Source organism: Taudactylus pleione, unplaced genomic scaffold (assembly GCF_031769625.1).
Source record: "Taudactylus pleione unplaced genomic scaffold, aTauple2 ptg000079l, whole genome shotgun sequence".
Lineage (NCBI taxonomy): Eukaryota > Metazoa > Chordata > Amphibia > Anura > Myobatrachidae > Taudactylus > Taudactylus pleione.
The window spans coordinates 1,725,356-1,737,849 of NW_028284481.1; the positions used below are offsets into that span (position 1 = coordinate 1,725,356).

The window sequence follows — 12,494 nt, forward strand, 5'->3', positions numbered from 1 at the left end:
CTGCCTCTGGACAGGCCAGCCCGATGGCATCCCGGACCCGGTCTGGCGCCCACCCTCACCCAGCCAAACGGGCGAGAAAACGGTGACAGCAATGGCGACTTTTCCCACACTCCTTCTGTGCTTGGCTCATATTCCTTTCTGGTCAAAACTTCCCTCTCCTTTCTTGTGAAATGTTTTTAAATTTTGTATTTACGCTTATGTTAGCAGTTATGGTTTTTTTTTTTTTTGAACAAATATCTTTGCCACAAAAAAAGGCAACAAAATATTAGGCCAATTTGTTTGTGTTTAAACAATAAATTAAAAACAAAAAAATGAGATTGTATTGTGACATTATTGTACAAATGGGTTACATTTAATCCTGGCCCTAAAGGCAAAAACTGACCCTCTTAAAACAAAAAAAAGGCCTCTTTAAGGAACGTTTAAAAAATCACATAGCGATGCAAATTCCACAGTAAACCAAAAAAAAGGGGAGCTAATTAAAAGATGATGACATTATTGTTACAATAGGCCATAACCAACAAATTGTGGCCAAAATAAAACCCCAAAAATGTACGCTAATTGATTGTGTAATCATGACATTAGCAGCTCTGATTTCCACCTGCGTACGCTTTTGTGCTATCCCAATAAACTGCTTTCCAAACACATACCAAGCCGGATTTCAATCCAACACTAATTACTTTACTGACCAGCCGCGATTAATCGCAGCACCATCGTGGAGTCCCGGGACGGAGGAGAAGGCCATCGCCAATGTGGTCGAGTAATCCTGACCCTAAGCTGTGCGAGCATTTTGAAGGGAAAGCGGATGTTCCAGTGACGTATGAGACGGTCCGAACACATTTGACGTTCGCATCTGCTAATGTATGTACGCCCCAAAAACGCCTCGCCACGCCTGCGTTTTTTCATCTCCACCCCCGTCAACACCCAAAAACGCCCTGTTCTGTCAATCACATTTGACATGTCACTTCCTGTACGCTATTTTAGGAACGAGAGAAAAAAAACTCGCAATCTGCCGTACGCACATGCGCAGTGTAACACCGACGCATGCGCGGTTAGTCAACATCGGAACGCAACGAGCGTACTGTTGTTAACGTGCGGCTCTGAATGAGGGCCAATGTCCTTTCTGGCACAAGTTCCCCCAATTGAGTAGTTAGTACAACTTCTTACGCGTTTCACAGGACTGCTGTCACTCTGCTAAGAAAAATTCCCAGCGCAGAACAAGCTAGACGCTGGTCCTCTGCAAGGATAAAAAGCATGTTCATTCTGATTCCATCAATAGGACTGTCAGAAACAAATAGGCATAGACTGTCTGAAGGAGCGGGCAGCAGTCCTGTGAAACGCGTAGCAAAGTTTATGCAGTTTATCACACGCTGTGCTGTACCAGGTGATCAAGACACGTTTGTATTAATGCCATGCTACGACTCTTCAATAAACTATTTATTTCGAAGGAGTGGAACTAACTACTCAATTGGGGGAACTTGAGCAAAAAAATTTACATTGTTTCCATTTATATTGATAACTGTGTTATATAACGTGCAGCTGCGGGATGCAGAATGAAATGTTTGGGAGAGCAGTGAAATGAACAGGACTGAAGCCGGGAACTTGCTCAACTGTATGTTACATACCCCACCGGTTGTTTGTCTTTATTATATACGTTTCCGTTTGTATTTTAGGCACAGCCCTTCCTGAGGACACACAACAACAGCAACTATGATTATCCCGCACAACCACCAACGCCGAAACCTGTGGATGTAATGATACTGTAATATTACTGAGCTGGCGTTGTCGTTACTAGAGTTTTGTGGCAGAACAGGGCGGTTTGCAGACCTGCGATGTTTCAGCGACACAACTGTCACTTACTGCTTTTTCGTCACGGAACACCCCTCAGCGCTGCGACTGCAAATTCCTCATTAGGCAGAATGTGTAGTCAGTGACTAGAGCTGGGGTGACGATGGTCGTACAGTCTGCTGTGCGGTGAGGTCAGGGAGGTACCGGGGACATCTACATTTGCTGACAAAGGGGCCTATTCATCATCACTTCATTTTTAAAAAGCAGGTGAAAATACACATTTTCTCCTGCAATTGTAAAACTTAAGTTATTGGGCCATTCATCACGAAGGCAAAGCAGGAGATCTCACAGATATCTCCTGCTTACCTCCTTCTTGCAGAATGACCCGTTGTCCCCATACACTAGTATGGGGACAGAATTAATCAAGCTCCGAAAATATTATTTTTTCAAGCTTGATTAGGGTAGCATTCGCCATCTCCTGTAGGTCACGCATGCGCACTGCTCTCGCGAGCAGTGAAAAGATTCACTGCACCGAAAGGAGCAGTGAAGCCGCTCGCTGGGGCAGCTGATTTTCGGATCAGCTGTCTCAGCGCCGGAGCAATGATGAATTGCTCCGGCGTCCGCGGTGAGTCCGGGTGTTAATTATTGGGGTCCGTTCTGACCTCTATAATAAACATCTTGAACAGGCCCCAAAAAGAGCAAAATGTGGCCAAATATGTTGAAAATTTTTGCTCATCCCTTGATTCTGTCCAGTATATTTATATATTGTGTTCTGTAGGATTTTCTGTCTACATATTTTGCTTAAAGCTATGGATCTGCCTACAGTGGGTGTAACATAATGCATTCGGATGGATGGATAGATTATACAATATACTGTATAGGACTCCTAAATCTGCTGCAGTACCCCCGACATACATTCTGGGACTATTGCAAATTTCCTTTGGTAAATAGGTCCCTCGGCCTTAGGGGCTTATTCCTCATCAGAGACAGTATGGCTCCCGATAATTAAGTATTGATCATTGCTCCGGAGTGGGGACAGCTGCTCCGAAAAGCAGCTGTCCCCTCGGTTAGTATCGCAGCTACTTCTGTAGCTGCATTACCTCCTCCCCGTCGGCCCGGCTACGCATGCTTGACCCGAGGTCATGCATGCGCAAAGCCACCGGGGAGGTAGTAAGGAGGAGGTAGAGGGATCCGCTCAGATCCCTCTTCGCATTCCCTGATCTCCTTCCCATAGGAAGGAGCAGGATTCCGAGAACAAGCGCCGTCTGAAGATGGCGCTTGTCCCCGGAACCAAACTCCAAAAACTTTCAGTTTTCAGAGTTTGCTGAATAAAATATGGGACCACTGATGAAGAATAACCCGGTAACTAAAATATGCAGAAACTAGCGTTTCCGCAATGTTACCGGGCCATTTATCTATCATGAATATGCCCCTTAGTCTCCTATTTTTAGCGTAATGTTACAGTATGTATTCATTATGTTGGGGTGCACAGAAAATGAGCGTACTGTATCTCGAGAAGCATAAACTGGCGCATCTGCAGCATATGCGTCTAATTTGCACCTGCCCCGCAGCCTCCTGACAAGCGTATATGCGCATACTTGCTGGTCTGCAATGAGCTGCGTAAAGACGTACCCTTACTGAACTTTGCCTGTGTGAGTATGCTCCTTTCCACCCCGTTTCTCCTCTCCGGTAGTAACATTTTATACTTAAATGCGTGCAGGTCTGCATGGCTACATATGTGTGCGTTTCCTCTCTGAGCATGTGACTGGTGTAATAGTGCTCATTCTGCATCAGCGTCTGTATTGTAGTTCCTGCGGCCAGTATAATAACCTGTTTTTCCTCCGTGATGTAGAACTGGGGCAGTGACATGTCGTGCATCAGTGTCTTCCCGATCTCCGACAGCATTCCCACATCAGGTGAGAAGCCCTGACCTTACTTGTGCTCTGTGGCCCTCATTCAGAGCCGCTCGTAAGCGGCCGCTCGTTCGTTATGAGCGATGTTCGCACATCTGCGCATGCGTACGGATTGTAATACGCATGCGCGAACCAGTCAGTGCGTCCAAAAATCGTTTGTTCGCTAAATAGCGAATGCCTGCTATTTTGAGTGACAGGAGGAGGCGTATGTGGGTGGTAACAGGGGAAGGTGCTTGAAAACGGGGAGTAGAATTCAGAACGAAGGTGTGCTTAAAGGTCAAAATGGGCATTTTATGGGTGTGCATAATTAATACAGGAGCTTCATTGACCACGTCACTTGGTTGATTTATAGTCAGAACTGCTCGCAAGATTGCGGTAGGAAAAACCAACCACAAGAATAGTGAGCAGTTCATACGCTGTTCGATGTACTCGATTAATCTATTAAATAGCGGACATGACGTATGGTGCGAGCGGCCAGGGGGCGTCTTTTTCAAAATTATGACCGCAAGTTTTGTTCGCTCGTTCAGACATAGAGGCATGAACAGACCGCAAAGTGCGAACGGTTCATTTGAATAGCCACCCCTTTTTAATGAACTAGTGAGCGCAAATAGCGTCCGGCTCTGAATCAGGGCCTGTGTCCATAGAGACCATTATACACCGAGTGAGTAGTCTAGTACTCAATACATACTGACCAGGGCTGTTATATCATACAGTGAGTAGCCTAGTACCCAATATACACTGACCAGAGCTGTTGTATCAAATAGTGAGTAGTCTAGTGCCCAATACATGCTGACCAGAGCTGTTATTTCATACAGTGAGTAGTCTAGTACCCAATATATACTAACCAGAGCTGTTATATCACATAGTGAGTAGTCTAGTGCCCAATATATACAGATCAGAGCTGTTATATCATACAGTGAGTATTCTAGTGCCCAATATATACTGACCAGAGCTGTTATATCACATAGTGAGTAGTCTAGTACCCAATATATACTGATTTGAGCTGTTATATCACATAGTGAGTAGTCTAGTGCCCAATATATACTGACCAGAGCTGTTATATTACATAGTGAGTAGTCTAGAACCCAATACACGCTGTACAGAGCTGTTATATCACACAGTGAGTTGTTTAGAACCCAATATATACTGATCAGAGCTGTTATATCATACAGTGAGTATTCTAGTACTCAATATATACTGACCAGAGCTGTTATATCATACAGTGAGCATTCTAGTACCCAATATATATTGAACAGAGCTGTTATATCACATAGTGAGTAGTCTAGTGCCCAATATATACTGACCAGAGCTGTTATATCATACAGTGAGTAGTCTACTACCCAATATACACTGACCAGAGCTGTTACTGCATATAACATGCTGAGTAGCCTAATACCCAATTTATACTGACCATGGTTGATGATGTCACTATATAATGAACTAACATCTGTATCTCTACCAGTCCATAGGCTACGTCCAGGGGACATTAAAGTGGTGGCAGCTTTGGGTGATTCATTGACGGTAAGTGCTCATATAGAGCAGTTTCATTCATAATAAAAAAAATTCCTTGTAATATTTCCTACAAATACATTGTCCTTTTCCTACAAGAAATAATATTGTTGCCTAATAATTGGAAACTTGCTGGTGTTGGATAGTCTTTATAAAGAAGATAGCTTGAAGCACATCCCTAATTTGGACTATAGTGATAATAACACATATGAATAGTTTAACTATACCCATGTGCAATATTAGTAATATTGGCCATATTATACACCAGGGCTGTATTTATAATGTATACCAAATACGCAACTGTACCAAGAAGAGAATACAAATAAAAGTATAATACATTTTCTATATTAGTTAATGTGATATAGATAATGCAGGAGGGTATGTTAAATAGTGGGGTATAAAAAATGCAGGAGGGTATACTAAATAAAGGGGTATAAATAATGCAGGAGGGTGTACTAAATAAAGGGGCATAAATAATGCAGGAGGGTGTACTAAATAAAGGGGTATAAATAATGCAGGTGGGTGTACTGAATAAAGGGGTATAAATAATGCAGGAGGTTGAACTAAATAAAGGGGCATAAATAATTCAGGAGGGTGTACTGAATAAAGGGGTATAAATAATGCAGGAGGATGTACTAAATAAAGAGGTATAAATAACACAGGAGGATGTGCTAAATAAAAGCGTATAAATTATTCCAGAAGGTTGTACTAAATAAAGGGGTATAAATAACGCAGGTGGGTGTACTAAATAAAAGCGTATAAATATTACAGAAGGGTGTACTAAATAAAGGGGTATAAATAATACAGGAGAGTGTACTAAATAAAGGGGTATAAATAATGCAGGAAGATGTACTAAATAAAAGCATATAAATATTCCAGAAGGGTGTACTAAATAAAGGGGTATACATAATGCCGGAGGCTGTACTACATAAATGTGTATATATATTCCAGAAGGGTGTACTAAATAAAGAGGTATAAATAATGCAGGAGGGTGTACTAAATAAAGGGGCATAAAAAATGCAGGTGGGTGTACTAAATAAAGGGGTATAAATAATGCAGGTGGGTGTACTAAAAAAAAGGGTATAAATAATGCAGGTGGGTGTACTGAATAAAGGGGTATAAATAATGCAAGAGGGTGTACTGAATAAAGGGGTATAAATAATGCAGGAGGATGTACTAAATAATGAGGTATAAATAACACAGGAGGATGTGCTAAATAAAAGCGTATAAATTATTCCAGAAGGGTTTACTAAATAAAGGGGTATAAATAACGCAGGTGGGTGTACTAAATAAAAGCGTATAAATATTCCAGAAGGGTGTACTAAATAAAGGGGTATAAATAATACAGGAGAGTGTACTAAATAAAGGGGTATAAATAATGCAGGTGGGTGTACTAAATAACTGGGAATAAATAATGCAGGAGGGTGTACTAAATAAAAGCGTATGAATATACCAGAAGGGTGTACTAAATAAAGGGGTATAAATAATGCAGGAGGAAGTACTAAATAAAAGCGTATAAATATTCCAGAAGGGTGTACTAAATAAAGGGGTATAAATAATGCAGGAGGGTGTACTAAATAAAAGCATATAAATATTCCAGAAGGGTGTACTAAATAAAGGGGTATAAATAATGCAGGAGGGTGTACTAAATAATGTGTATAAATATTCCAGAAGGGTGTACTAAATAAAGGGGTATAAATAATGCAGGAAGGGTGAACTAAATAAAGGGGCATACATAATGCAGGAGGATGTACTAAATAAAAGTGTATAAATATTCCAGAAGGGTGTACTATATAAAGGAGTATAAATAATGCAGGAGGGTGTACTAAATAAAGCGTATAAATATTCCAGAAGCATGTGGGTGTACAAAATAAAGGCATATAAATAATACAGGTGGGTTTACAAAATAAAGGCGTATAAATAATGCAGGTGGGTGTACTAAGTAAAGGGGTATCAATAATGAAGGACGATATACTAAATAAAGGAGTATAAATAATGCAGGTGGGTGTACTAAATAAAGGGGTATAAATAATACAGGACGGTGTACTAGATAAAGGGGTTTAAATAATGCAGGAGGCTGTACTAAATAAAGGGGTATAAATAATGCAGGATAGTATATAAAGGGGTATAAATAACGCAGGAGGGTGTACTAAATAAAGTGGTATACATAATGCAAGAGGGTATACTAAATAAAGGGGTATAAATATTCCAGAAGGGTGTACTAAATAAAGAGGTATAAATAATGCAGGAGTGTGTACAATATATAGGGGTATAAATAACGCAGGTAGATATACTAAATAAAGGGGTATAAATAACGCACTAGGGTGTACTAAATAAAGGGGTATAAATAACGAAGGAGGGTGTACTGAATAAAGGGGTATAAATAGTACAGGAGGGTGTTCTAAATAAAGGGGTATAAATAATGTAGGAGGGTGTACTAAATAAAGGGGTATAAATAACACAGGAGGGTGTACTAAATAAAGTGGTATACATAATGCAAGAGGGTGTACTAAATAAAGGGGTATAAATAACACAGCAGGGTGTACTAAACAAAAGGGGTATAAATAACGCAGGAGGGTGTACTAAATAAAGGGGTATAAATAACACAGGAGGGTGTACTAAATAAAGGGGTATAAATAATGCAGGAGGGTGTACTAAATAAAGGGGTATAAATAATACAGGACGGTGTACTAGATAAAGGGGTTTAAATAATGCAGGAGGGTGTACTAAATAAAGGGGTATAAATAACGCAGGAGGGTGTACTAAATAGAGGATATAAATAATGCGGGAGGGTGTACTAAATAAAGGGGTATAAATTACACAGGAGGGTGTACTAAAGGAGTATAAATAACACAGGAGGGTGTAGTAAATAAAGGTGTATAAATAACACAGGAGGGTGTACTAAATAAAGGGGTATAAATAATGCAGGAGGGTGTACTAAATAAAGGGGTATAAATAACACAGGAGGGTTACTAAATAAAGGGGTATAAATAACGCAGGAGGGTGTACTAAATAAAGTGATATAAATAACACAGGAGGGTGTACTAAATAAGGGGGTATAAATAACACAGCAGGGTGTACTAAACAAAAGGGGTATAAATAACGCAGGAGGGTGTACTAAATAATGGGGTATAAATAACACAGGAGGGTGTACTAGATAAAATGGTATAAATAATGCAGGAGGGTGTACTAAATAAAGGGGTATAAATAATGCAGGAGGGTGTACTAAATAAAGGGGTATAAATAATGCAGGAGGGTGTACTAAATAAAGGGGTATAAATAACGCAGGAGGGTGTACTAAATAAAGGGGTATAAATAACACAGGAAGGTGTACTAAATAAAGGGTATAAATAACACAGGAGGCTGTACTAAATAAAGGGGTATAAATAATGCAGGAGGGTGTACTAAATAAAGGGGTATAAATAACACAGGAGGGTGTACTAAATAAAGGGGTATAAATAACACAGGAGGGTGTACTAAATAAAGGGGTATAAATAACACAGGAGGGTGTACTAAATAAAGGGGTATAAATAACGCAGGAGGGTGTACTAAATAAAGGGGTATAAATAACACAGGAGGGTGTACTAAATAAAGGGATATAAATAACACAGGAGGGTGTACTAAATAAAGTGGTATAAATAATGCAGGAGGGTGTACTAAATAAAGGGGTATAAATAACACAGGAGGGTGCACTAAATAAAGGGATATAAATAACACAGGAGGGTGTACTAAATAAAGGGGTATAAATAACGCAGGAGGATATAAATACCACAGGAGGGTGTACTAAATAAAGGGGTATAAATAACACAGGAGGGTGTACTAAATAAAGGGGTATAAATAACACAGGAGGGTGTACTAAATAAAGGGGTATAAATAACACAGGAGGGTGTACTAAATAAAGGGGTATAAATAACACAGCAGGGTGTATTAAACAAAAGGGGTATAAATAACGCAGGAGGGTGTACTAAATAAAGGGGTATAAATAACACAGGAGGGTGTACTAAATAAAGGGGTATAAATAACGCAGGAGGGTGTACTAAATAAAAGGGTATAAATATTCCAGAAAGGTTTTATAATATAATGCACAAGGGCACATTAGAGGGGCATAAATAACACAGGAGGATGTGTTTTAGGGGTATTAGCACAAGACTTATATTACTTAGCATGTGTTTTCCTTCATATTACGTTCCCTGTGAGGGTAAAGAATCTGCATATCTTCAGTTGTAAATTTAATTTGATTATTTTAAATTCTGTTATTAGGCTGGTTTTGGTGCTAAAGCGGAATCCCTCCTGGTGCTTGGCACAGAGTGGAGAGGAGTCTCCTGGAGGTGAGAGCTCTGATGTCTGTTGCAGTATCTTTCATTAGTATTTTGGACACGTCATTTGATGGGTTGCTAGCTATTGTGCCCATCACTGCAGGGGTTTCTTTTTTCCTATCTCTTCTAACACCTTCCCGTCTCCAACATCTCTCCCTCCCCCATGTCTGTCTGTCCCTCCCTGTGCCTCTCTCTCCATGTGTGTCTCCTTTTCCCCATATGTCACTTTCCCCATCGCTCTCTCCATTTCTCCTTGTGCCTCCCTATCTCCCCCATGTCTCTGTCTCTCTCTCATTAGACTGCCCCTTCTGGTTTTCCGAAGCTCCCTATGATAGTTTCTATCAAAAGACGGATCTGTTGTTTTTGCGCTCAGGTGCATGGTTGTCTCCCCCTGCTGGAGGCAACTTGCACTGAATGTCGGGGCTACTGACAGGGCAGAACTCTCCACTGCTCTTCTCTACTTGTGCTGTCACTGTCATTAGTGAGGGTGGAGGTGGGGCCGTATGTACGATGTCCAGGGCACCTGCATGTGACTGACACCGTATTGGATTATATAATCAATAGTGGAAGTAGACTGTAATTACATCTTGCTTTTGTTTTCCCAAAGACACAGATTATTATTTTTTCTCTATTTAAAGCTCACTGCACCATTCTGTTTTCTTTAATATCCTTTCTACACAACAAGTCACTGACTTGACTGTGAATACACATCCCTTTAATTCCCAATGTATCCTACAGTAAAGCAAATCCTTCCCACCCTCCATCTGCCCCCTGGATCCCATCCCCTCTCATCTCCTTCGCTCCCTCTCCCCCACTGCCTGCTCCCACCTTGCTCACCTCTTCAATCTATCCCTCCCCACTGGCATCTTCCCCTCATCCTTCAAACATGCCCTTTTTTCACCCACTCTGAAAAACTGGAGAGGCTTGTCTACAATCGTCTCACTTGCCACCTCTCTGACAATGCTATCCTTATACTCTGTCTCTCTCTCTTCTTCCCTCGTTCTCTCTCTCTCTCCCTCTCCCTATCAGCCACAAAGCCAATCAGTGCCTGCAGATAACCAGCAGCCAATGAGATTAAGGTCACAATGTAGAGCTAATTTCATTGGCTGCTGCAAGTCTGCAAGCACTCATGATTGGCTCACCCTCCTGAAACTGTGGCTGATAGGATTGGCCTGAGCAGCCGCACTACCCACTAGTTATGTGCAGCTGCTCCGCCCCATGTCCCTCCCCCATTCCCGGTGCCGGTCTGCATCCTCCCATCCCACTTTAGCCCCGACAGATGAAAAATAATTTAAGAAAATTTAAAATTATTAAAAACACATGAAGTGGGCCCATCCGGCCCCTTGATGTCATTGGCCTACTGGGGTCTCTGCACACAATCCCTTTGTTCTGAATTATAAATCATACATACGTATGATATGCTACTTCATGTGATGCTTTCCTCTCATTCTAGTATCGGAGGAGATGAGACTCTAGAGACATGTACAACGCTGCCGAGTAAGTTTTATAAGTTCATTCATTAAACTTTCCAAATGAGTTTTAGTATCCAGTTCATGACTTACGTTCTAGAGCTGTAGGCTCATGTGGATTCACAAAAGGTTTGAGGGGCCTATTTTATCAAAACAATATTTGCGGGATATTCCCTGAAAATACCGGTTTTCGTGGGATACCTGCAAATATTAAGGATCCCCCAAATGTATGGAGAAGGGGGACGCAAATTTGTCAGATTTTCCAAGCTTTGGAATGCAAAACCAAAGTGTGATTGGTGTGAACGTAAATACAAGATAGGAAAAAAAGACTTAGCAAGATTTAAAAACCACAAGTGTGAAAAGCATCAAGAATCGTGATGTTGGCAACAGTCCCAAGTTTGTGAGTAGAGAGACTATTGTTATGGCCCATGCTTTAGCGAGAGAACTTTTGCTAAAGTATCTTCCGAGAAGGCCAAGCTAAAGTCACGTGATGTATTTTCATATGTTTAACACAATTTGTTACACAGGTCGCTACAGAAAAGCTGAAATTAAATGTTTCTGTAACAAGAAGAAACTTGTAGCGAGGGGGGGAGGGTGTTGAATGAGGAGCGCGCTTATGTGCAAACTCCAACTTCCTGTCCCTCCAGGGAGGCTTCATGCCCTGTTCCAAGATGGCCACCGAGATTAGTAGTGAGCATGTGCAGGGTCCATCTTGTATTTACTGTGTACTGTGAGAGTGAAATAGCGGGAGATAGAAGTCTGTACTATATGGGTCATATTTTGTTAATTATCAGAACTTGGTCCCGATAATTACTGTATAATTTCTTATTTGCCACATTAAGTAGCAAAAAAAAATTCGTTATTGTCCGAATGTATGTACAAACACATCCAGAGACAGTAGCTCACGAAGGAGCTTGTCTCTGCAATGTGTAAAAGTAAAGTGATTGCAAATGCAATCACTTTACTTTCTGATTCGGGCGCCGGCCTCGCTACTGCACATGCGTGGTCAGGGGCGCCGAGAGGTGGGGGGAGCGGGTACAAATTACCCGGGCACGGGCTTCCTGAGGGGCCCGGGTCCGACGCCGCCCCCCCCTCCCTCACAGCAGCCACAGCAGTCTCCTATGCCTGTGGGGGGGAGCGATAACACTGATTGCGCCCCCCCCTGGCTTTGCGCCGGGCTGAGGGGGCTCAGAGCGTAGGGGGGCGTGGGCGCGCCTCCAGCAATTAGGCCATGCCCCCTGTTGCCCGGGCCCGCCGCGGCTCTTGGCGGGGCCTGTACGTGGTCATCAAACTACAGGTCCCTCTCATGGTAAATGTTGCGCAATGTAGTCCTTAGGTCTAACGCCACATGAAGAGGAAGAGGACTGCGCAAAGCTAGGGTGCTGAGTATGAGGAGGTTTGTATCTGATGATGGGGTTGGCTATCGAGGCCAATCGCTGGAGTGCTTCGCATTCCGGACCTTGGTCAATTTGCCATTTTAACCTCCCCCATAGAAACCTACA

At 41.8% G+C, this 12,494-nt stretch overlaps 1 protein-coding gene across 1 annotated transcript in view; it reads left to right on the top strand.

Annotated features, from left to right (window-relative positions):
- Window positions 1-12,494, top strand: part of LOC148532315 (phospholipase B1, membrane-associated-like) — a 177,854-nt gene that overhangs the window by 136,823 nt on the left and 28,537 nt on the right. Inside the window, exons 40-44 of the mRNA XM_088467995.1 lie at window positions 1,671-1,748; window positions 3,638-3,701; window positions 5,161-5,219; window positions 9,468-9,535; window positions 10,977-11,020. Coding sequence (XP_088324121.1) covers window positions 1,671-1,748; window positions 3,638-3,701; window positions 5,161-5,219; window positions 9,468-9,535; window positions 10,977-11,020 — 313 coding nt within the window. The remainder of the gene's footprint in view (window positions 1-1,670; window positions 1,749-3,637; window positions 3,702-5,160; window positions 5,220-9,467; window positions 9,536-10,976; window positions 11,021-12,494) is intronic.